General features: G+C 37.5%; 2 protein-coding genes across 15 annotated transcripts in view; one reads left to right on the top strand and one right to left on the bottom strand.

Annotated features, from left to right (window-relative positions):
- METTL5 (methyltransferase 5, N6-adenosine) overlaps nt 1-24,992 on the bottom strand; it is a 414,631-nt gene that overhangs the window by 172,296 nt on the left and 217,343 nt on the right. The window lies entirely within an intron of this gene.
- The window catches only part of MYO3B (myosin IIIB), a 212,028-nt gene that overhangs the window by 35,308 nt on the left and 151,728 nt on the right, over nt 1-24,992 (top strand). For 11 of the 14 annotated variants that reach the window (XR_007506998.1, XR_007506997.1, XM_049807983.1 and 8 more), the window contains exons 7-9: nt 45-144; nt 3,802-3,878; nt 17,189-17,334. Coding sequence is in view for 12 of the 14 variants with exons in the window: in XM_049807983.1 (XP_049663940.1) it covers nt 45-144; nt 3,802-3,878; nt 17,189-17,334 (323 nt within the window). In the remaining 2 variants the exon portion in view is untranslated. Of the gene's footprint in view, nt 1-44; nt 145-3,320; nt 3,365-3,801; nt 3,879-17,188; nt 17,335-24,992 lie in introns of those variants that run through there. The other 3 variants (XM_049808063.1, XM_049808038.1, XM_049808054.1) reach the window with 2 other exon arrangements.

Raw genomic sequence — 24,992 nt, 5'->3', positions numbered from 1 at the left:
TTAAATAAGGGAGTAAACTTATTTTTGTTACTGCTGGTATATAGGGCCTTCAGCATTTACACAATAACCGGATCATTCATCGTGATGTGAAAGGGAACAACATTCTCCTGACAACAGAAGGTGGAGTCAAGCTCGTTGACTTTGGTAATGACCACTTCCCATTTGTTTTCCCCATACATGCAGTTTAGCCAAAGGCATCTGTTTACTTTCCCCTGGGAAGGCAGAATGCCATAGTGAGAGACTTTTTCAGAAGGATACTCAGAATTATTTTAAGAAGGAAAATAGAGAAGGAACCTGGTACAGCAAGAAAAAAAAATTCTAACCAAAAATCAGTAATAGACTTTTAACTTATAAGCTTAAACATAATAATTTAATAATTAAAAGTAGTTCTGAAGGTACCATTTTATTTACAAAGCTCTTTTGCATTTCATAAGGAATGCCAGTTTCAGGGCAGTTGTCCTCCTAATTTAAATTTAGATATTCTGTCTTTTGCATATGAAAAGGAAACATTCTTCTCTCTGAAGTGGCTTTTGCTAGCCTTAAGCATATTTTTTTCCCTCTGAGCAGAAGGTAAAATGGTCCCTTGGGTCCAAAACCCAACATCGACTTAATTTGTGATTATTGCTGTTAGATTTGAGCATCGCAATTCTGGAAACATTGTAAGAAATGGGGGGAGAGAGACAGACAGATAGATAGGTAGATAGAAAGGGACATGGCAATAGAATTTAACTCAGTTCAGCAATTTTTTTTCCCTTTAAACGTTCACTTAGAAAAGTAAAAAAATGCTGTAGTCCCTCAGATATGTATGCAGTGGAATGGACAAATTTTATTTAAGGTAACAGAAACAGATTATTAGTAATATGATTTATTAATTAAACCATATAATGCGTAAAGTGATCGTCATTGAGAAAAGCATTGTATGACTAACAGATGTTTGTTTAGCAGTGCATGAAGGTAAAGAAGAATGCTCACAAAATGAGACTAGTGTAAAACGGCATGCCCAAAACTTCTGGAAATAGTAATATCTTTTAAAAAAAATCCAAAAATAATAAATTTATGCTGTGGAAAGAAAATTTAATACTATGTTGTCATGGTATTGTAAATTTAACATAAAAAATCTATTGATGATGCTAAAGTAAGTTGGGAAACAGGAGACTCTGTCCCTATCTTCTACGGACAAAAATTCATTATGTTGAATGTTAAAGGCAACAATGAAAATAGTGCTGGGAGAAACATACAGCCTGAAGCAAAACTTGGAGCGAGTCCCTGACCTAGTACAAGGTAGGAAGTTCCCTTCTCATTTGGGGGAATTTTGGCAGTATGATCTTTGTTTATAATGACCACATTCTGGGAGAAGTTGGCTTTTCTCCCCAAAGCGAAACAAAGGCCTTAGCTGCAGTGGAAGCTTAGCTTGGAGCTCTGGCTTCCAAAGATGGATCAGCGTGCTGCAACTCCAAGTGGCACATTCAGGGAAACTGAGAGTCCCATGGATCTCTCTGATTCCACATTTAGGCTTTAGGATATTTTCCTACTTTTTAAGTTACAATAGGAATTCTAGAAAATCACAACAAATATGACTACCTCAGAAAAAGACATGAGTTAAATCTCGAGTGTTTCCTAACAATTCTGAGGAAATGCCAAGAAATGCCCACATATGTGGGCTTCCTGACTAAAGAAGCATCAGGCACCAAGCTTTCATTAAGTTGCTATTTTTCCCCTCTAGTCCACTGCCATAGTCACAGAAGGGACTCTGGGAGTGAATTAGGACTGAGTCACTGGTGATACTGTTTGTAGAACTGTTTGTCTCATTTGTTGCAGAAAGTGGAAGATATATAGTGAAAAATGCAGGGAGTTCAGGAAGAGAAGGGACTAGCAGTTCAATTGAATGGCATCAAATTGGTGACTATTCTTACTTCTGCCAGTGTTTCTCTGTGACATTGGCAGGTCGCTTGCATCAAACTTTTTAGAACTGGCCGCTCTGTTCCTCATTTTCCTGACAGCCAGTTTGAAACATCTCGTCTTCCTTTGCAGAAGAGTTAAGTGTTCTCCAACTGCAGCTGAGATCTATTACAGTTCTACTTGAGGCATGTGGAGTGCCTGAAATCTGAAAGATCTGAGATTAAGTACCCCAAAACAGTGGATGCTTTGGATATTTTTAGGTTAATCACTGGAACTAATAATCCTCTCCCATTTTACAGGAATGTTAAGGAGATTTATTGTTTGATGAGGAGGGAAGGAAACATGTCAAAAGAAAAAGAAAATAATAATTTTAAATTTCGTATAGGATTGGATATACTAAATAAGTAACTAGAACTTAAATCAATGGGGATAAAAAAAAATTAAATGATTACCTATTCAGTGAACGCAATCCATTCTGTCCACAGAATGAGACAGAATCTTGAAGAAAAAAAAAGTTACTTCATATTCAAGGCTGCACATATGGATATTAGGTCACAGAGAGGATTACACAGATATCCTTAATTGAGGCTTCTTTTTTTTTATTTTTTTTTGCCTTTATTGCATGACTTTACAGCTTGCTTTTTCAATGTAACACATTTCTTCTCTCAAGTGCTCTCGACAGCATGATATATTTGAATAAATGTTGGTAACAGTGTAAGTCGACCCAAAATGTCTGCAACTTATCATTCATTTATGCTCATGCTCTCTCACTCTCTCCCCCTGTCTCCCTCTCTCAGCTCTTTGGTATTCTATACTGTTTCGGAGTGTCGGTAGATAGCAGTTACAAATTAAGCTAGCTGAAGAGACATCAGAGTTAAATGCACAGAGGCTTGCTGTAGGTCCTAGCTATTAACTGTTTCACAGCAGTACTCAGAAAATCACTGAAGACTTGCAATCACACTGGAAAATGAAAAATAAATACAGGCTTGAATGTTGGAGCCAGCAATCAAATTATTTAACTTACGAATTATGAGTCCCAATTTCTTATTTATTGGCATCAGGCAACATGTGTTATACCAGTTTCTGCCCATTTTTGCCTCTGGGTAATGCCATAGGAGCAGACCACTGTGGTTTTTGGTTTTAAACAATTTTAAGGTGGAATATGTTTTTAAGTCAATATTGGTTTTGTGTCAACTTATTGGAATGCTCCTGAACTCTACAATTCAATTAAATGTTGACCAGAGCACAGAAGAAGATTTGCTGCGGAAGTTCATTCTGATTTGTTAACGTTGTTTGATTTCACTTTAGTTCGTTCTTCCTTTTTTCAGTTGTGCTTCGGGAGTCCAGTCGCAGTCAGCAAAGCACTGAAGCAGAGGCTTTGTTTTAAGCATGTGCTTAACTCCCTAAGTACAAGCTGCAGCGTGAGTTTGATCTTCTGTGCTTTTCTCAATAGGGAAAGACTTAAGTAAGTGCATAAATGGTTTGTTGAACAGGAGCCTCTGCAAATACTCTAGGGAACAAGTTTCCTGCCAGTCGTGTTCAGGGAGTAAATTTCGGAAACAGAAGTTTTAAAGTCAAATTGTAATTTGGGTAGTTACTGTTTATACTCAGTATAAATAGCAGAAAGAAGTCTGTGATATTTAGGTGCCAATTGAATGTTTGAGTTTGAATGAAAGTGCTTCAAACTGAGAGTCATTCACAAAATACCTCTCAGCAATCCTGAACTAAAACAGCAAGCTGAAATTAATCAAAGAATTCAGTACAAATGCTGCACCTACTTTGGCCAGGCATTCTGCAGCTGTACTCACAGGCTTGGGGTTTGTTTTCCAGGTACTTGAAATAAACTGGCTGAAATGACAGAATGAATTTGAAGCCAAGTTTTTTGGATCTGTTCTATTGCAGGTGTTTCAGCCCAGCTCACCAGCACACGGCTGCGTAGAAACACCTCAGTGGGAACACCCTTTTGGATGGCACCTGAGGTAGGCAAATGTTCCTATCTGGGTTGTCTCCATTCATTGCAATGCACACTTTGTTGCCACTTCCACAAAAAAGGAGAAAAGGGTATGTTTTCTTCCCTCCCCTGTGGCTGTATTTCTACTTTACATCTAGGCCCTTGTAAAGTAAAATGAATGTACTATTAGAATATACAAAATGGATTTCTAATAATCTTCATTCTTTTCTTCTCTGTAATGTTTCCGTAAAAGTACAGATAATCTGTAAATAACTGAGGGTCTCCTTGAAAATGTCATGACTTTCCAATGAAATACTGTATTTTTTTGTGTGCTTGTCTGTGCCTCTAAATACAAACTGGGAGGAGAAGGAGGAATGCCCACATTCCTGTCTTGCTATAGGACTCTGCAAAACCCTGACTCAGCAATGTGTTCTTTAATCTTAATCATTGAATGGGTACCTACACACTTAGACACATGGACTAGCATAGATGAGAAAAATAATCTACAGGCAGCCTAGCCAAGTATCTTAGACTATATTTTTACATACTACTCCCCAGACATAACCCTTTTCCTCCTATTTCATGAAGCTCTAGAAAGTTTTAACACACTGGTGAACAAAAGTGTCTTATGTACTTTCCCTAAATTTGGGGTGAAAGATGTTAATCTTCGCCCTCCCCACTTTGAGAAACAAAAAATACTTTTGTAAGGTATAGATTATGAAATTAAAAAATAGGGGATGAAAAGGGAGTGGTCTGTTTATTTGTAAGCTGTTAAACCTTCATAACAGTAGTAGCCTCATTTCTGTTGAAGGCCATTAGACTTATATGAATTTGGGGGAATTTGGGATGGAATTTGCATCTGTTACAAATGCACACAGGTCTATTTCTGTATGTCAAACAGTTAAAAGTATTGTGCAAACATTTGTTTTAGAACATTTTATACTTTTTTTTACATCTATTTCTGTTGCTAAGGAAGGCTGATTATAGCTGAACAGAGAAAGAAGCTGCAGTAACAGATCTAAAATTGATCTTGCACAGTCTCATAAAGAATGGTTGATATTTTACCATCTCCATAACAACCAGTTTACGTCACAAAGGAGACACAAGATACCTTAGAGACCACTGTGTAATCATTATTTATGGAATCACCTTGGTTGGAGACATTATGAAACCTTTATAAAATACTCCTCTAGACAGTAATGGACATATTAAGAAATATTTTATTGAACTCAGATTATTAGAAGTTCTTTTTATGGTACTGTTTTGCTTGAATAATTGCCATCAAAAGCAGTAATTGCACCAAATTTATTTTCCCATCCTGCTTGAAAATATTCATTCTCGAGGTAAAAAGCCAAAGAGATATGCAGAGATTTTGATCTGAAAATTTTTTACCTGAAAATACAACACACATGTAACCAAGGTATGTTATATGCATAGCACATCAAAACAGGAATAGAAGTAGCTTTCAAAGCTTCCTGTTTTGAAAAGATTTGTCAAAATAATCAACCCAGTACCATAAGCACAGTAACTCATATCACATTTGCATGCCTGCGTGAGCCATTCCAATCAGGCTTCATAGATGTACCAATCTGCAAAATAGCTGTAAGGTGCTCAGATATCTGTTATGCTGTTGTTGAAATGGCTTTTAAATGACAAGTTGCATAACACTCGTGCTCAAGTCACTACAGTTGCTTTCTTCATGTTCATATGAATGACATATTTCAACCGATGTGCCTTACTTCTGGGGAGATCTTTCTGGTATTTTTAAAATGTGCAGCCAGATTTTTGTGTGAAAGATGAAATATTAGGACTGCAATAAGCTGAAAAACTCTGCTTGGGTAACAGCTTATTAGGAACAATGTTTTCTAGATGACACTGGTGAGATCAGTAAAAACTAGAAAATCACTTGCAAAAATCTTGTTGCCTATAGGTTTTGACATAGGACAGAATCTATGTCAAACCCCAAAATAGCATGAAATAACTGGACTGGAATGAAATGTTACTAATCAGGGAAATAGAAAGCATGAAGACTAGGATTTTTTTTTTTTTTTGATTGGACTTTTACTATCTGTGTGTGAAACATAGGAGCCTCAGTCAATGCATAAGGCAATCATGGGACCTCATCTTATCTAAGGGTGAGAAAAGCGGATTTAATCTGAATGAGGAGTGGAGAGGGTAGATGAAAAAGCCTGCCTTGGAGAAAGAGACTGCAGGAGTATTTCAGAGAAGCAAACCTTGTGAAATGAAGCTGATGGGGAATATTTTCCAGGATAAGCCCCAGGAAAATAAAACCTGGAGAAGAACAATGCAATATCATTCAAGCTGACAGATAGGAATAACTGGATATAAGCAGGAGACAAATGTGCTGGAAACTAGAATCACTAGATCAGCCTGGATCAGGAGCAGTCTGTATAATGAGGAAAACAATCATATTTTAAGATGATGTTTGCAAAATGTATCAAAAGGATTATATGGCACGGTCCTTGCAATAACAAAAGTTCATAGGAAAATAGCAGTGACTGAGTGTGGTGTAAGGTGTTCTGTTCAGCTCAGTGTTCTTACTGGCTGCATGAAAAACAGCAGCTTAACAGTTCTGAGAGACTTGAACATCTTAGAGGGCTATTTTTTTTCTCGACTGTAAGGCTTTTTTAGCAGCAACAGGACAAATCGAGCATTTGTTTTGAGCAGAGCATGTGATTAACAAAAATTTTGCTGAAAAATGAAAATACAGGGGAAAAACTAGGCTGTGTGGAAGCAACAGAGGAGCTTGGCAAAGATGAGTCAGTTTGAGAGCAGTTTTAAAGTAGACTCACTGAAAATCCATCATTGCTGTTTAACCTAATTAGTATTGTCTCACACTTACAAACATGGACATGCAGAAACTTGAACACTGAATACAGGTATGCCAAAAAAGATAAATAAGGCAGGATAGTTTAAGTATGGTGGATGTTTAAAGCTGCCTGTAGCCAAACACTTAAGTTACCTAAAATCTGCTTCTGTTATGCCGAAAGAAATTGTGTTGAATGCTAGCAGGAGGAATCTGACTTGAAACTTTTGAACGGAACTGCCTTTACTTCTCAAGTTCTAAACCTTAATGTGTCTTGTTTTCCAGTGCAGAACTGGACAAAATCTAGTTCAAATAGAATTGCAGTTTTCCTTTTTCCCAAATATAATATCACTTGACTCTTGAAACTAGCTCAGTTAGAATCTGTATGTGTTTTCTTTGGCCCAAACCTAGTTTTAAGAACAGAAATAGAAGAAGATACTTCAAGTCAGAAAGAACTGGAGAGATGCTGAAGGTAATCTAAAACCGCAGGGAGTATGCTGTTACATTTTACTGATAACTGGTAAAAAATGACAATGATGCGTGTATACTTATGTTTTAAAAGGAACATAATTAAAACATAGTTGATCCTTTGAAGAATGATGTGTTGAAGTATGACATGTGACAGTAGGAAAGGCTGAGACATTGGTAAAGGTATCATATGAGTTAACCAGAGGTAAAATCTGGGCTCTGTTTTGCTATTGATTTTAGAGGAATTTCAGATGTCATACTATTATTTAAAGCTGTGTCAACTCTGTATTTTGGGTGTTTGTTATTGTCCTGCCAAGATGAAGTAATGACCAGTAAGACTGCCCTAGAGACAACAGATTGTTTTCCTTCCCCTTGCTGAATCAAGGGATTCCTTCCCCCTGCTGAATCCTGGGATAAAATGAGCATTAGAATAAGTTTCTGATATGTTAGAACAATAGGTGACTAGTTTAAATTGCCTTTCTTTTTCCAGTGTTCCTTTGTATTTTTTTAAACTTTAAATCTGATGATACGTGTGTGCAATAAGGTAAATCCTGAAACAATTAATAATATTTGCATTTTTTCAGTATGTAGCTGTGTCTCTGCATAATCTAAAGAAAAATCAATCAAACTGGTAAAAAAGTACCCCCAAATTCATTTGCATTAATAGAATTGAAAAATATGTAAAGGGAAAAATCTAATTTTGCAAAGAGTCACAGCAGCTTTTCCACTGAAGTCATTATTCATTACAGTAAGGGCTGTATTGAAGCCTTAGAATTTGGTCAAAAAAACTTCTTCCTTTTGGTAATTAGGGCTGATTTCTCTTATTTACTTCTCTATTGTAGGAGACATGAAAATTTACCAAAAAAATCCATTTAATAGTAAATACATTTCATCTGTAGTTAAATACTGAGTTGGAAAAACAGCATGGAAAAGATAAGCCCATCACTAACCTGGGCTTATTTTTTTAATTAATTCTAAACAAGTACAATGATACATTCCCCTGAAACTATTGAAGATATTCTCATTTTGTCACACTTCAACCTAGCTTATTTGCCAGCCCTTTGCTTACATCATGGGACTCAAGGTCAGTATCCTGTTAATAGCTCTAGGTCTCTTCACTTTAATTCCTTATTAGCTAAAATTAGCTCTTCTGATACACATATTTTCACTAAACTTTTAAATGCCAGCTAAGCATAAAATTTTGTAAATGCTGATTTATAATGAACTGTAGGAATCCACTGCTTAGTACAAATAGAATATAGATTTCAAGAATGTATATATACTCATTTTTCTGCCTGAAAGCCATTTAAAAACAGTTGTACAGTGAAACAGTATACATATTTTGTGATAAAGAAACATAAGGAACTATGTACCTTCTCTAATAAGAAAATTTTGAAAATATTTCCTCATAACATCTTCCACGAAGGTGTAATAACTGTTGTTCTACAGCTAATGATAAGATCGATTGCTGAATTAGCTCTTACTAGGTTTGGTTGGGTTTTTTACCTCATGAATTACAGTAAATGAGATAAGATTGAAAGCATAATTTACAAAAAATAACTGATTGTTCTTAGGAAGAAACTTCACAGTTGGGAATAGAGAAAACTTCTGCTGCTTTTACAGAATATTTGTTTATCTGGCATCATGATTAATTCATAGTGAAATACTTGAAAACCCCACACATTTAGTAGGTAAAAACAATAAATGAGATAAATGGTAAATATAAAGAATGGTAGCACTAAATAATTCATATCAGATTTTTGTTACATTGTGATTTGAACAATTGCTTGTTTCTAACATTACTATATTTATGATAGTACATTAAGCCTAGGGTGTAAAGGAATTGCCTAATCGGCATACATTTTGAAATGACATAGCGGCTTTCAGGAGGTTAAAGCAGTGGGACAGCATGGTGTGTTAGAAATTATTTTAAGGGAATATTAACTGTCCTCTTGAAATGCAGCACTGGGTTTGAGTGCAGTCCTGTGGTACGTGTGGTAAAGATGTATGGGCATGCGAGGAAGGAACTCCTGCAGTGTAATTGTGGGAAGGCAGGGGGGAAGAGTGGGAGCCATTGCTCTAAATAGATAGAGCAAGACTGTATGGAGAACTGGGGGACATAGAAGTGAAATTACTTGCTTATGGACTTAGAGCAGGTCAGTGGCAGAATGTGGGTTGGAATTAGGTCTCTAAATGTCCGCATATGACTAAAATGCCCATGACACTGAGGTGCCATCTGCTGAGAGTTGACTGGCATGATTTAATAAACAAAGTTAGCTTTTTGGGAACACAGATCTTTGGGAATTGAATAAAGAAATAAAAGAAATGGTGGTTTCTGCCTGTCCTGGTTTCAGCTGGGATAGAGTTAACTGTCTTCCTAGTAGCTGGTACAGTGCCATGTTTTGAGTTCAGTATGCGAAGAATGTTGATAATACTGATGTTTTCAGTTGTTGCTCAGTAGTGTTTAGACTATACTCAAGGATTTTTTCAGCTTCTCATGCCCAGCCAGGGCACAAGAAATTGGCACAGGACACAACCAGGGCACCTGACCCAAATTGGCCACCGGTGTATTCCATACCATGGGACGTCCCATCTAGTTTTAGGAACTGGGAAGTGGGGGCAGGGAATCGCCGCTCAGGGACTGGTGGGGTGTCGGTTGGTGAGTTGTGAGCAATTACCCTGCGCATCATTTGTACATTCCAATCCTTTTATTACTACTGTTGTCATTTTATTAGCGTTATCATTATCATTATTAGTTTCTTCTTTTCTGTTCTATTAAACTGTTCTTATCTCAACCCACAAGTTTTACTTCTTTTTTCCCGATTTTCTCCCCCATCCCACTGGATGGGGGGGGAGTGAGTGAGCGGCTGCATGGTGCTTAGTTGCTGGCTGGGGTTAAACCACGACACTGCCCTGTTTGGTTTTTTCTCCCCACTTTTTCAGTGGCTCTCAAACCCAAGCTTTAACAAGCTGCCGTAGTAAGGAGTTATGCTGAAGTTGCTTAAAGTCCAGAAGGAAAGCGGTGGAATTCAGAAAGCTGAGGTTTCTTTAAAGGAGATGGCACACAAAAGAGGCAGAGGGCACAGCAGGGCTGTTCCCTGCAGAGCGGGGTCTGGCAAAATGCATCACCTCCTGCTTTGCCTCCAGGAGAGCTGACCTCCTCATGGGCTAGTGTGGCAGGAAGGGGTTGAAAAGGATGTGCCAACTGGAGGAAGCCTCAAGGAACCTTGCCAGTAACTTTGATAATATGTCCATAATCTTGTCAAGGGTTGTGGAGGGGTTGCAGATGCTGCTGTTTTGTTCTAACATAAATGGCAGCTATGGAGGGGTTGTAAAACTGTCATGTTTAAAGATTTAAAAAAAACAAGACAAAAAAACAAAGACCAAAACCCAAAACAAACCCCAGAGATGTAAAAAAAAAACCAAACCCAAACCCAAAGATCTAAAAAACAAAACAAAAAACCAAAGACCAAAACCCAAAACAAAACCCAAAGATTTAAAAAGCAAAACAAAAAACCGAAGATCAAAAAACAAAACAAAACCGAAAGATTTAAAAAAACAAAACAAAAACCAAAGTAGAGGTAATTGTTTCATTACCTCACTGCCCTGCACTGAGATTCCTACATGAAGTGTGTTTACTTACGAGGCTGGAGTTGACTCTGAGTTTTCAGTTTCTGTGTGAAACACCATTTACAAATCTGTGTGAGGTGTGTAGTGTTGTATATCCTTACTGATGAGGAGCAGATCTGTGGGCCAGAAACAAAATGTGTCTGTGACATTAGTAGTGCTTAAGCCACAATGGTCTCATGGTAGAAAGCAAAACAGATTTGTGTGCTTGAAAGCTTATCCGTTTTTCCTCACTGTATCATTTCTTCTAATAAAAGGTATTATGTTTCCCTACAAATGTAGCCTGCTGCCAGAGCAGTCTAATGGTCTCAGGAATATTTCACTTGGGTGAGTTAAAAATAAAAACTGATTACTCACAGCTGTTAAAACACAACTGAATACTTGGCATATAATTAATTTTCAATGAATCAATATTAATTGTGATAATTATAAGAATTATTTAAAATACTCATTACTTCTTATTTTGGTAACATTTCTAACAATATAATCATTTTCTGATACACCATGAAAAAATTTGTGTCATGGTAATAAATAAGGAACTGAAAGCCATATAAGAAAATGGGGGAATGTGGAACCAATTTCAGTCACAAATTTGCTATTTTTTTAATTATGTGAACGTGCCTGAGGGGAGAGAGGGAGGGAGGAAGGGAGGGAAGGAGGAAGCGAGGGAGAGATAGAGATGGATAGATATCACTTTGGTCTGGATATATCAGTATCCCCAGTGCTGCTAAATGCTATGATGAAAGATGACTTCTTTTTTTTTCCCCAATGCATAGGAATTGCAAGAATATTTAATATTATATTTGCTGTGTAGATAAACTAAGTCAGGTTACATAGTGTCAGGTGGAGCACAGAATTTCATTTGACTTGCATAGCTAGCAATTTTGTTCTCCTTGCAGCAAGGGTAACAATTTTGTGCCACATCCATTTTACATACGCAGTGTTTTTCAGCATTGTGCTTGCACACTTCATAAGCTGCTTAGTTAGCTACGTCAGCTGAGTACAGCACCACCTTTTTTCAGGAGCATCAACCTTTTTAACTCCAGACTCTTTTCAGTGGATGGGTCACCAGCACTAATTGTGTAACAATCATCTCCAGGTAGCACATGTATACTGCTATTATTGGTATTGTGTATGCTTGCAGCTATACTTTGTGTATGCACTGTATATACTGAGGCAAAATGAAAGTAAGTTCACTTCTGATAATTCTGGGTAACCTTAAAATGGTTTAATGTATTTTGCTTCAGCTAAACATACGTATAGCTTCCTCTCTGCCCACAAGTCAGTGTGACCACTGTACAAATAACAGGTGTAGTTATCCGTATTACCTGTTTTCCTTCTTTTAAATCCACCTGTGATCTACTTACAGGCTTGCTGAAGTTCAAGGAAATCTTTGCGTTGATTTTGGAACAAGTAGAATTATTTCCTTGAATATAGTCTTCTTGTCAGGGTGTGAATCATCTTGTGTATCTCTGGAGTTCTGTGTTTCTGTAGAAGTGATAAATCACACAGAATGCCTAATCACTGGCTTCTCTAAATTCCCTCCAGTTAGTGTGACTGATTTATTTATGTGCCATCTTTGTCAGACCAGTGAATTCCCCCCCACACCTCACCCTGTCCCAGTGTGACCCTCAGCGCAGTTAGTGTTGACAACTACCATCACATTGTCTGTTTCTCTGTGTGGTGTTTAGGTGCTTTTTATCCTATGGTGGTATGGCTGGGCATGAAATCATGATGAAATTACAACTAATACAAAAGGTGACAGCCTGTCTCCTTAGCAACTTGGGCCACAGTGTGCACGTAACCATGCCAAAGTGGAAGTCTTGGTGCTTATTCCTATGGTGTTTACTGGCAAATCTCAAGATTAACTACATCACCCCCTGAAGCTTTGGCATGAACATAGAGTTTGCAGCAAAGCAAACTACCTCTTCTTTTTTGCTTGTACAAGCAGGGGAGGATTTTGCTGGATATAAAATAGGTACAGATGTGATGATGTCTTTGCACAAGGCAGAGAAAAAGAGGTGGTATTTTCTTCAGTTTCAGATAATTTCTTCTGGGGTCTTTGTCTTCATGCCCCACTGGGAAGAGCAGGCATCAGCAATGCTGAGAGGTGCTCTCAGCTCCAGAACTCCAGCCAAAAAGGACAGATGTTTCAAAAAAATAAGTATCTCTGAGTTCCCGATAGAGACAAGAACATAATAAAAGACAGGTCAATGGCATTCTTCCTTTTTGCTCTGTAGGAAGTTGCAATAGTTTTCAAGGCAAAACAGGACTGGAGCATTCCCAACGACTTAGCTTGTAAACTATGAGTGAGAGAACTCTTCCTTTTCTTCTTCAGATTTCAAGTTAGAGTGTTGTTTGCTAGCCAACATATAAAGCAAGCTGCCAATGTGTACCTTTCATCAAGCAAAAAGCTGTAAAATTTGATTCTTGCTTTAAAAATAAAAATTAGTGGCATTTGTGTTTCTCGAAGTAGTGCATAAGTTGGCAAAATTCTAATAATAAATCCCACAGAAATTGAAAACTTGTTTCAAACCAAAGTGATCATTAAATTCATATACATGCTGCGTACTCAGTGTCAGAAGAGCAGTTCATTTTGTATGTTTTCTGTGAGGCTGATCTCACTGTAGTCAGGCTAACTGTCTAAAGCATACTGGGTTGCATGGTCCATTGGCTGAATTTTTGTAAACAAAGAGAATGCAGGTTAAGGGGAATATTTTTCTGAAAGAATCCCTGCAGGTTCTGATATTAGAATGGAGGAGAATCTGACAGTGTTTAATTCCCCTTGGTTAGAGTGCCAGTATTTTGCCAGTATCATTTTACTGCCATGTACCATATTTACTGGAGGTATAGCTGTTACCTGTGGAGCAGAAGACATACAAAGATGCGTTATACATTCCTTTCTCTTTGTTTGGCAAGTAATACATTGTGAAGCTGAGAAAAGCTCAAAGACCTTTTTTCTTTTCTAAAACAGCCGTTGCAGTGTACTTTTTTTCCCCATCCATTACGAGTGCAAAGCCCTCTGATGCTCATATTATTTTAGTGTAGCTTGTTAAACTTTGTAAGACTGAGATACATAGCAAGTTTTGCCATTGGCCTGTAGTTAGAAGCAATTGTGATGTGCTTACAGGGGAAAAAGTAGTGGTGTGTTTGAACATGGGAGACCAGCTGTGTTTGTAGCACTGTTGATGAAGTCCAGTGTGCTCTTGAGCAGATCCTTCTTTTCCTTCCCTTGAAAATGAGAATATATTCCTCTGCATCATAATGTTTGAGAACAAATAGACAGGTATTTGCAAAGGACTCAGCATGCTGATGAGAACCAGGCAACTTCAGAGATAGTCACTTCCAGGAGATGGGCTCTAGCAGCTTTTTAACCAAGCAGATAAATATTTTTCATATGTTCAAAAAGGAAGAACACAGTGCGTTTAATTAGTCACATATGGGTAAGCTTCTTGCAACTTCCGAGTCATGGCCTTGGAAGCTGACTTGCATGATTTTTTTTTATTTTTTTTTTTTTTTTTTTTTTTTTGAGGAAGTGTCCTTGAGTATAGAGATGATTTGGGAAACTGTTTAAAGAAACAAAAATAATCAAGAAATACAATCTCTGAGCAATACTGCAGTGAAGGAAACTCCAGCCAACACCAAGTATGGCCTCTTTCAAATATATTACTTAAGTAACTGATTGATCTCCACACTGACTTTCTTAAAGGTTTTTACATCAAATTTGATTTCTTTCCTTGTGTCTAAGTCATGGTATAAGGAAATGAAATTATCATATAGGCCTCTGAAATAAGGGTGGTGGTTTAAAGCGCTCTGCTTGAGTTTGAGTTGCATAGAATGTATCTACTGCACAGTAAAACTTACCTTTTTCAAGAGATAGAGGGATCTCTGGGATGATATCAAGACTGTAATGAACTCTTTGAAGAACTAAGAAATACTTCAGAGCGTTCACTTAAGACATTCTGTTGAAGAGAAGGGAGATGGGAAAATGATCTTCATGTGACAACTTTGAAAAACACCACATTAGCTAACAAAACTCTGCCTCTTCAAGTTGAAGAAAAAAATCCTCCCTCTTTTGCAGTGCTTACCTTCATTTTTTCCCATTCTGTTTATTTGGTAGTTGATGTGTAGGGGAATGTGTGTGTATGTTTGTCTCAGATGGTTTGCAGACATTTTGCTGACCACTTTATCATGTCTTACAGACCACCAGTGTTCCTCAGACAATAGTTGAGAAACACTGGTCTAATACTCTATCAGAAGATTCTTTGACATCACAGCAATAAAGGGGAAATACCACTGTCAGTAGGGTATGAAAAGAAATTTCTTTGACATACTGTCATGGTTTAACCCCAGCCAGCAACTAAGCACCATGCAGCCGCTCACTCACTCCCCTCCATCCAGTGGGATGGGGGAGAAAATCGGGGAAAAAAAGAAGTAAAACTTGTGAGTTGAGATAAGAACGGTTTAATAGAACAGAAAAGAAGAAACTAATAACGATAATGATAACGCTAATAAAATGACAACAGTAGTAATAAAAGGATTGGAATGTACAAATGATGCGCAGGGTAATTGCTCACATCTCACCAACCGACACCCCACCAGTCCCTGAGCGGCGATTCCCTGCCCCCACTTCCCAGTTCCTAAAACTAGATGGGACGTCCCATGGTATGGAATACACCGGTGGCCAATTTGGGTCAGGTGCCCTGGTTGTGTCCTGTGCCAACTTCTTGTGCCCTGGCTGGGCATGAGAAGCTGAAAAAATCCTTGAGTATAGTCTAAACACTACTGAGCAACAACTGAAAACATCAGTGTTATCAACATTCTTCGCATACTGAACTCAAAACATGGCACTGTACTAGCTACTAGGAAGACAGTTAACTCTATCCCAGCTGAAACCAGGACACATACTAACATGGAAAAATTGAGGAGGAAGAGAGCGTTCTCAACACTTGTCAAAACAATGATAATGATAGGAAAGGTCTTAATTTTTCTGGACTGATTTGCTCCAGAAAAAAACCCAAACTGTTAGTACATAGCAAATGAATTAAATAATGTCCAACTTTACTGCCCCCAAAAAACTAAAATATACATTTCAGTATTATTTTAACTAGTATGTTCAACACCCCTGGTTTCTGATAAAATAAATGATGAGTGCTGTATGATGGGGTCATGAGTCCAAGAGTAAAAGATGGACAGGTGCTGCGGGCCTGTTGGATAGCAACTCTACCTGAGACAGGAATGCCTCCTTTAGGTGCAGCTTATGGAGAAAGTAACCAAGAGGTTAAGCTGGAATCAGCAGCTTCTTCAGGAAAGGTTTTCTTACAGCAGGCTGTGAGTGGCTCTGCTAGCAGCTACCTTGGGTCCTGACTTGCATGTTGGCATCTCTGCAAAGCATTGTCCTAAATTGAAGCCCTAATGTAAGAACTCAGAAGTAATACAGAAGTAAAAAAAAAATAATAAAAAATCTTCTAGAACATAGATACAGCCATCCTAGGACATGCTGTCAGAAGTTCTCTTTATCTTAAGTACAAATTAGTAACAATACTTAAAACAATGAGAAAAATCATGGAAGCTGATACTAGCAATATGCAGGGATCTGATAAATTTGTAAAGTAGTTGGTCTAATTGATGAGATTTGGGAAGACAAGCTTGAGTCAGGATTCTAAATCATGACAGAATAAAAGGCAGTGAAGCCTTTGTCATATCCCTTTGCAAAGATAAGGGCTAAATTTAAACTTTAGTTTGAATCTCACATTTAAATGCAGAATTGTTTCCAGCTTATATGAATAGTTACATTATGATTAGAATGCAAACAGTGGGTTAGCTGGAAGTGTGCATCAAGTTTCTGATGTAAAACAGTTGTGATGTCCAAGGAGAGATTCCTATTAACTTCAGTTTTTCTTAGGCAAGTATATGGTGTGTTAATTAAGATTTTTTTTAAATTACTCAAATCTAGCAGAGACAAAGTAAAAAAAAAAAAAAAAAAATTGGCAGAAATGACTGATGGAATATTCTTATCTAAAACCAGCTGTGCAAATCAGTCTGTCCTCATGAATAGTCATAGAAGTTAATAAAAACATCAATAGGGTTCTCCGCTATTGTAATAGGTTTCTGTAAGAAGTGTTTTCAAGAACAGAATTTAGTAGAGTGATGTTCTTTGGATAGATATTTGAAGCATCCCATAGAGCTTTAAAAAAAGGGGGAGATTGTTTTTAAAGAAAATAAACCTAAGAGAAGTTCTAATTTACTGTTACATTTTTCTGGTTTTTTTCCTAATTGGGATATACAGGCAAACATACAGATTTAAAAGCTACATAAGATTTTATACATGACTCAAAGTACTTTCATGTCATACTAGGATGGTGTGAATTGTACATTAGGTTAAAGCATTGTTTTCTCTGCTTTTTTTCTGATAGGTCATTGCTTGTGAACAACAGTATGACTACTCGTATGATGCTCGTTGTGACGTATGGTCCTTGGGAATAACAGCTATTGAACTGGGGGATGGAGACCCTCCTTTATTTGACATGCATCCAGTGAAAACCCTTTTTAAAATTCCAAGGTATGGCACTAGATGGCTGTCTTCACTCACTAGTTTGTTCAGAAGCAATCTATTCAAAGGAGAAAGAAATATTTGGTAAACATTTGTGCTTCAAATCCTAAGAATCTCTCATAGGAAAAGACATTAAAAAGCTGTAATGTTAAAGACCTTTTTTTTCAGCCTGACTTCTACAATAATTTATATTTAGAACACCTTGAAATGATAAAGACTTACATATTTATTTAATTCTTATCTTAGAATATAAAATCATATAATATCAAGGTACCTCCCTACAAAAGTACTTTTCTTAGCTACTATTGATGAAAACATTTGTTTCAAAAGAGGAAGAAGCCACCATTTGTAACTGTTGAATAACATTTTAAAATGTTATTCCCTTAGAGTCTTAGGCTTGTTTTGCTGTGGAGAAAACCACACAATTTTGACAATGCTATGAAGCAGTCTGGTAGTTTCAGCAAACTGTAGTCATAATTTATTTTTTCATTTACCCAAGGATGTTAAAATGTGGAGATTTGGATTGTCATACATGGATATGAAAAAGGGATAGAAATTCCCTCTATCTATAGTCATGTAAATTAGCTGTATTATTTCATGCTGTCTGGTTTTGGTTTTGTTTTGTTTTCATGTCATTGAGTCTTCCTGAATAAGTTAAGATGAGATTGACAGTGTAAAATGCAGTTTAACAACAGAACAGTTGTAATAATAGAAGAAACATAGAAAGAATTTGTCCATCATTGATTAAATTGGCATATACTTCTCTTTTCCACATTTTGCTCATAAAGAATCGCCACTGACTGATAACAGTTTAAAACCTTCAGCAATACAAGTGTTTGACCTTTTGTTAACTGCACAGTTATCATAAGCTTTTAAAATGTCTTCTGATTGCAATTTGCATTTCTGATTAAGTCTAATTATATGCAGATGCAGTTGTGCTGAGTTCTATGTCATATACTTATCTCTTTCTACCCAGCTCAGACATGGAACTGCCACCCCTCTTTCCAAAATTATTCCTACTGAAGCAGTGGTTCATCTTGTTGCCTTTGCACAAGTATAAAACAGGTCCTGGCAATTAAGGCAGCAAGGAAGACTTCAGGTTACTAAAGCAATATCTATACATTTTATCAACGCTTCAAACAGTTTAGAAGCACAGAAGCCACACCAAAAGTAACAGCAAGCAATAGGAAGATACATAGAATAGGACATGTAGAGGCTTTGATTTCTATCTGTAGTTTACCTCTTTCCCTATTTGCTGTTTCATTTCTGTATGACTTAGCAAAACAAAGATGAAGTACCTATCTGATGAATTAAATAATGGGTACATTTACTAAATAGAATGGTAGCAATTTTTAAGTCAAGAGATTTCCCTCTGCTTTGCATTTTATGAACTATATCCCTGCTGCTGTTAACTGTGCGTTTATATTAGATAAAGCAGACTATGATGAGTGTTGGATGGCATAAGGGCCTGGGGTATAGGAGATGGACTTTCTCATCTGGTACTTGTTTGAGGTCAGTTCAGAGGGATACTAAATATAATGAAAAGGTGCATTCCCCTCTTATAGTAGTTTGACAGTTCAGAAGTAATCTTTAGAAGTGCAGTTCCTGATATCTGTGCTGCAATTCACACATTTTTAACAGCATTTTCAACATGAGCATTGAGGCTCTTCTCAGGTTGAAAGTGGTTCTTCCAAGCACTGGCTGTTGAGTGCTCAAGCAGTGGCATACGAAACATCACAGCTCACCTTCTGAGACTGTTCAATCCAAAATCCTCTGAGTTCAGGGATCTGGCATCTTTATACTTTCTGCTTTCATGATAATATCTGTGTCTGAAGTTATAAATTCTAATGTTAAGCCATTTGGTCATTTTTAAGTCGTTAGTATCCTTGAGTATCATCTCTGAATTTATCCAAAACAAATTTTCACCTACTATACTACTAGTAAAATCTAGTAGCAAAGAAGCCTACAGGGTAGCTGTATTTTATTGGAAGAACTCTCTCCTTTTATGTGCCACTTGCTAGCTTTATTTGGTAACCCTTAGCTGCCCTGTGAGAAGAGGAAAGGCACAGTCAATCCCTATTTCCTCTCTCCACATGACTTGGTGTCATTGTAAGATCCAATCATAAGAAGAGGAACCCTGCTGGGTTTTTTGGTTTATTTTTTTTCTTTTTTCTTTTCTTTTTCATTATTGCTTCTCATTTTCTTGCCCAAGACTTTCTCTGCATCCATTGTGCATTTGAGCCAAAGCTCTCAGCCCTAGTTTTTGGCTCAGTGAGACTACAGTTAGGCTCTGGACTCAACAAGTGTTTTAACTGAGACTAGCACTTGTCACATCTCCAGAGACATTTGTGCTGTGCACAGGGATCTTCATGTCTTAAAATTGCTCTGCTGATACCTGCAATCAAGCAGCTTAGGTTAGGGTGGAGTGAATGAGAGGCAGCATATTCATGCAGCTCGAATTCTTGTCTCAGCTGAGGGGTGGCAACCACTAGTGCCTGCTGCCTCCTGCTTTCTGTAGGAGGCTGCCTGCCTGAGCTGTCCCTACAGCGGGCTCTGCTCCACCCATTGTTAAAATCCAGATGTCATTCTGCACATCTGGTGAGATGGAGGAAGGGCTCAGTCAGCTGACTGCCCTCAGTTCACGAATGGAGACAGCAGTGATCTCAAGTGAAGTCTCGAGTTTAGGGCTCCTGAGGGATATAGTGAGGAAGAACTCACTTAGCTAGGTTTTGCTTTCACCTGGAAAATGGCCACTAGCAGGAGGTTAGCAGTTTCCAAAATTCTCTCACAACTGTAATTTGCCATTCAAACCACATTAATAGTGAAGTACAATGGAGCTGAATACTAAGGTACACACTTCTAATTCTGGGATTCTGGAGGTAGTTTCAACACCTGGGTTGGGAAGCAATATAATCTTATATAACTCCAGCCTTGTGTATGTACCCATACTCTAATTTCTGACAGAGACATACATAATTTAATTTGTTGATAACAGCTCCTCTTTCAGCTGTGGTTTCTTGTGATTTGATGTGAAACTGGCAAATCAGGTTTCAGATACTGTTAATTGTACTAAATGCACTAATACCAAATGACACCAAAGTGTGTTGCACAGTTATGGTGTGACTGTGGTACCCTACAGTCAAGCTCCATTTTATCTAGAAGTGTAAAAAGCTACTGCAAATAATGAGCAATAAGTGTAGTGGGCTATTGATTTACTGCATATATCTGCTTTCTGTATGTGTTCTCCCAGGATATTTTTTGTTGATTGGGCTGATTTGACTTTAGTTTGGAGAAGAAGAGGTAAAAGTGGTATTCACAGTAAATGACACTTGGACATCACTCAGGCAGAGAGTTATCAGAAATTATTTCTTTGTTCCATTACATTCTTGACTACACTTAATCCATATCTTTCTATTTATATTGCCTTCTGTGTGCTAGGGTGGTCTGTTTTGTGTGCTGCTGATTTCTTTACATTAGCAGAAAACTTTGCGGTAGTTCTCAAGTTTTGTTACCAAGCACTGAATAATCTGTTCTCATGAATGTAGTTTAAAATGTTAGTAATAGAAAAATTGCCAAAGCTAGGTACAGAAAACTCTGTGTGTGTTTCCACAGAATTCTTCCATTCTCAAGTAGGGAATAAAGTAGTTAAGTTTCTATGTCAGTTTAGTCATTGGCTTTTTTCTAGACACACCCAGTAATTGTGCCATTAGCCTTGGCATTGAGTTCCAACTTAGTGAGCTGTGGAGCTAGGCCTTAGTCTTAAATTAATATAATTGAAATCAGTGAGTCTTTACTTTGACTTTATAGTGTTTGAATCAACCACTGAATGAATGATTTTGTACTAACAGTCACAACAGTTACATACCCCCAAGATCTTTGGAGATGTCTTCTTGTGTAGAACTCAAGTCAAGGATTAGGCTTTTACTGTTTTCATGTGCTAATTTAAGCAGGAAAATGGGAAAAGCCAAATATCCTACACTATTTGTGTTCTCTAAACAAGAAGCAAATCAGGTATTAAATTCAGACGGTACTAGTTACAAAGCCTAAATGTTCTTCCAGTAGGTGAGAAATTACGCTTCTCTATACTTTCTATACAGCAGTTATAACCATGGAAGGGAAGGTCAGAGTGACACTGCTTTAGAAAATTAAGTATTCAGCAAAGCATACTCAAAATTTCAGTCCCCAGGAAACTCTCTGGGGGAATGAAGACTTTATCCCAAACTTAAGACTTCTGTTAAACTTACCATCTCCAACTAACACAGGTCCACGCTTGAATTATGTAACTTGAACCAGGGATGGACTGAGCTCCAGGTTGAATGGCTCGCAGATCTGCAAAGGAGCATGTCTGTGGATAAATGATAGGAACCCAAGATGTTTGGATCATATGACATTGCTGGAAGAGGAGGCTCCTTATGCCCACTTAAATCCAGATATATCTTTGTAATTTTTATTTGAAATATTTTACATTCTGCTCTTTGGAGGACATTAATGGAAAACAACATATCTCACAATGAAACATTCCAGTTGCTATGAACATTCTCTCTATCCCATCCTAGGTATATATCTCATTGGAAGACTGTTGAAATTAGGATCTTCCCAGTCATACTTCTCTGCGCAGGCTAGTATTTATATAGAAGTGACAGAACTTGTAGTGATAGCCCTGTGAACTCTCAAATAAGACTGGAGGCTGGTCTGTAAGACAGAAGTTGATAATACAGAAAGTTCTGATGGCACCAAGATGTTTGATTTTTGCATTCTCCATTAGTGCTCTGAGGTTCCTAGCTCTGTATTTTTGTAATTGTTTTTATTTTATAGTTTTCACATCTCTGTCATTTCAACATTGCTGGAAAAAGATTCAAATACTTTTGTCTCTGATCAGAATCCTGTCTGCTGAAAGTGTTTTGTTTGAAGACAGTTCTTAACAGGACATTGTAGATAACAAGGCCCCACTCATGTCTCTGTCTCTCTTTTTGTCTCCTCCATTTCCTCAACACGAGCAGTAACTGTCTTGTCTGATTGCTGTGCCTTTCTAATTAAATAACATGTCTCAATCTTTTCTTATTTGCAGTTCTCTTCCCCCCATCTTGTTCAGGGTAAGGATTTTATTACGAAGATTCTAGTGAAAGACCCATAAATGCTTCTGTTAGATAAGTGGCATCATTTGAAAGACTGCAAACAGATGTGTTGCTCCCTGTCGTCCATTTTTAGTGTGTTTTAAACTGTATCTATAAACTGCCTGCAGTGTGAAGTGGGTGACATACATGCACTGGTGATCTGACATTGTTGATCCTTGTCCTGAATCAGACACACTTACACTGTTTCTCAGATCTAGAATTCTGTCTAACAGCTACCAGAAGTCTCTGACTAGAACAGTAAAAAAGTTTCCTTTCATTGAGTCGAGCAACATAAAATGTGATTAGAGATTGAATTTATCTCAACAAAATAGCTGATTTCCAGAGGGCAGGTGAACACTCAGAATTCACCGAGTGTCTCAAGTCAGGCATGAAAAATACGTGATCCCACTGTGCTGCACTCCCCTGAAAACCTGACCAGTGTTTTCATAGCAGGAGATGCTGGATGCTGAGCACTTGAAAACACTGTGTTTTTTAAGGTGTGTAAATATTAACTTGGTACTTCTGATAATGTGGCCTGAGCTGTGGGCCAGATGCTTAAGCATCTTCCGGTCGTTAACCACTTCTCTTTAAGTCAGATATTTCATTAGACACTAGCCTTCTGGACCTTATATCTGTATGGTATTATGTAGATTTGGAAGAGAAAGGGATACAAGTTCATGGACTAATGCAAATTTTAAAAACCTCTTTCATTCATGAACATTTTATTATGTGAATGTGTAGTGTCTTGGAAACAGTTGCGATACCACATGCATGAAACTTATTCTTAAAACTGCTAATGAGAAGGAAGCATTATCTTAGAGCAAATGTTAATGATCCGTTTTGCAATGATGCACACATTCTCCCTCATCAAAATGAATTCTTGGATCTAACTCATAAATCTCCTGAAAAGGGACCTCCAGTGCCTAGAGATAGAGATAAATCATACTGCGAAGACACTGAACCATGAAATGATTCTGTTAACATGTCATCTGTCTAGAATATATTTTCAAATCTCCAACAGAAGGGTCTAAATTATGAAGGGAAGGTGGCCTAGCAAAGTTGGTAATTTGGGAGTTGATCCTTTTAACCTCATCCATCTGCTGCTGCTACTTAGGTGTGTCTGTTTTGGCAAAATATTACAAAGTAAAAGATTCTCAAATACCATTATACCTAAGCTTTTTAAAGTAAAATAGGTCCATAAATTCTTCAAATGATGTTATCTTGTGAGAAATGTTACATCATATCAGTACTGTCTCTTAAGGTAGCAGTGATTTGAAATTTTGAAAAGAAAAGTAATGGCTATGAGAAGTAGTGTGGCAAAGAGGAGGTAAAGATTATATACACTGTAGTCTGGAAACAGTGGGTATATATACTGGTGTAAAGTGAGGATTTCACATCGTGTTGCAAAGATCCTGTTTCAGGATCTGCCTCTTTACAATCCTTTTTACAGGGAGGTGGTAAATCAAGAGCAATTTTCTAGGTTACACTAACAGCTGACAATTACAGACACTGAACCAAATTCTCTTGTGTCTGTATCAATCAAGTGTTGCTCTTCTGAAAGCAGTAGAAGGTACCTGTTTTAAAACTGATTGGTGATAAGAAATGGTAATGTAATTTTCTAACCTATGAAAACTGAGAATTAAATGAAATTTCATTAAAAATCATTATGCTTCATTAATTCACGTGAAATAGCCAGGAGTGGGATGGAGTTGATCTTGTAAGTATTCACTGAATGGTGCAGTTCTTCACCTGCATTGTACTATGTTGAGACCTAAAGCTCCTGGGAGTGCTTATTAGTTTGAATTTAGTGATGTTTGACTGCTTCAGGAGCTGACCTGGCTCTAGCAGAACCAAACCTGGTGTCTCCACCTCATACGCCATCACAACTTTAGCTTCCCGGTAGTTTGCAGGTAGGCAGTATAATTACCTTTGTACTTTCTGTGCAAACATACACTTCATCTTTAATGTTGGTAATGATCTCTGAAGAAGTTCTTTAAGAGTGCTCAGTTATTGTCATTTTTAAGGTACGATCATGTCAAGAGAGAGCATAGACCTCTTTCAGTCTATAGATAGCATGACTGCGGGCCAGTCGTATGAGGTAGAGGAGCCAAAGTATTTGCACCTTCACTTGCTTTATTGTATACAGTGTGGAGCACCTGATGTACTACAGGTAGTTTCATCAATCTGAACAGGTAAGAACGGTTGTGGGGACATTATTTTTTGGAGGTAACATTTAAATATTAACATTTGCTAATGTAGCCTTTCATATTGCATCTGGCTTTACCAACTTTTTTGTAATTTTGCCGTCTGCATTGGTACTGACATGATACTGATATATCAGGTGGTGTACACTTTTACTGCTGTTGCTTGGAACAGTAAAGAAATAGAAGTATGCATTGTAGGACAGTAAATCCTAGAGTTGATTGGTTTTGTGGGGGAAAAAAAAAAAAGCCAAAAGAATTAATGAAATTGTAGTTATTTAAAATGAAGTGTTAAAGTAATTAAGGGAACATGCTTGATAAAGTCTTATGATGAGTAATCTGACAGTAGGTA

Source organism: Accipiter gentilis, chromosome 1 (genome assembly GCF_929443795.1).
Source record: "Accipiter gentilis chromosome 1, bAccGen1.1, whole genome shotgun sequence".
In the NCBI taxonomy this organism is placed as follows: domain Eukaryota; kingdom Metazoa; phylum Chordata; class Aves; order Accipitriformes; family Accipitridae; genus Astur; species Astur gentilis.
Note: the sequence above shows the minus strand (reverse complement) of the source record. Positions and strands in the feature narration are given on the sequence as shown.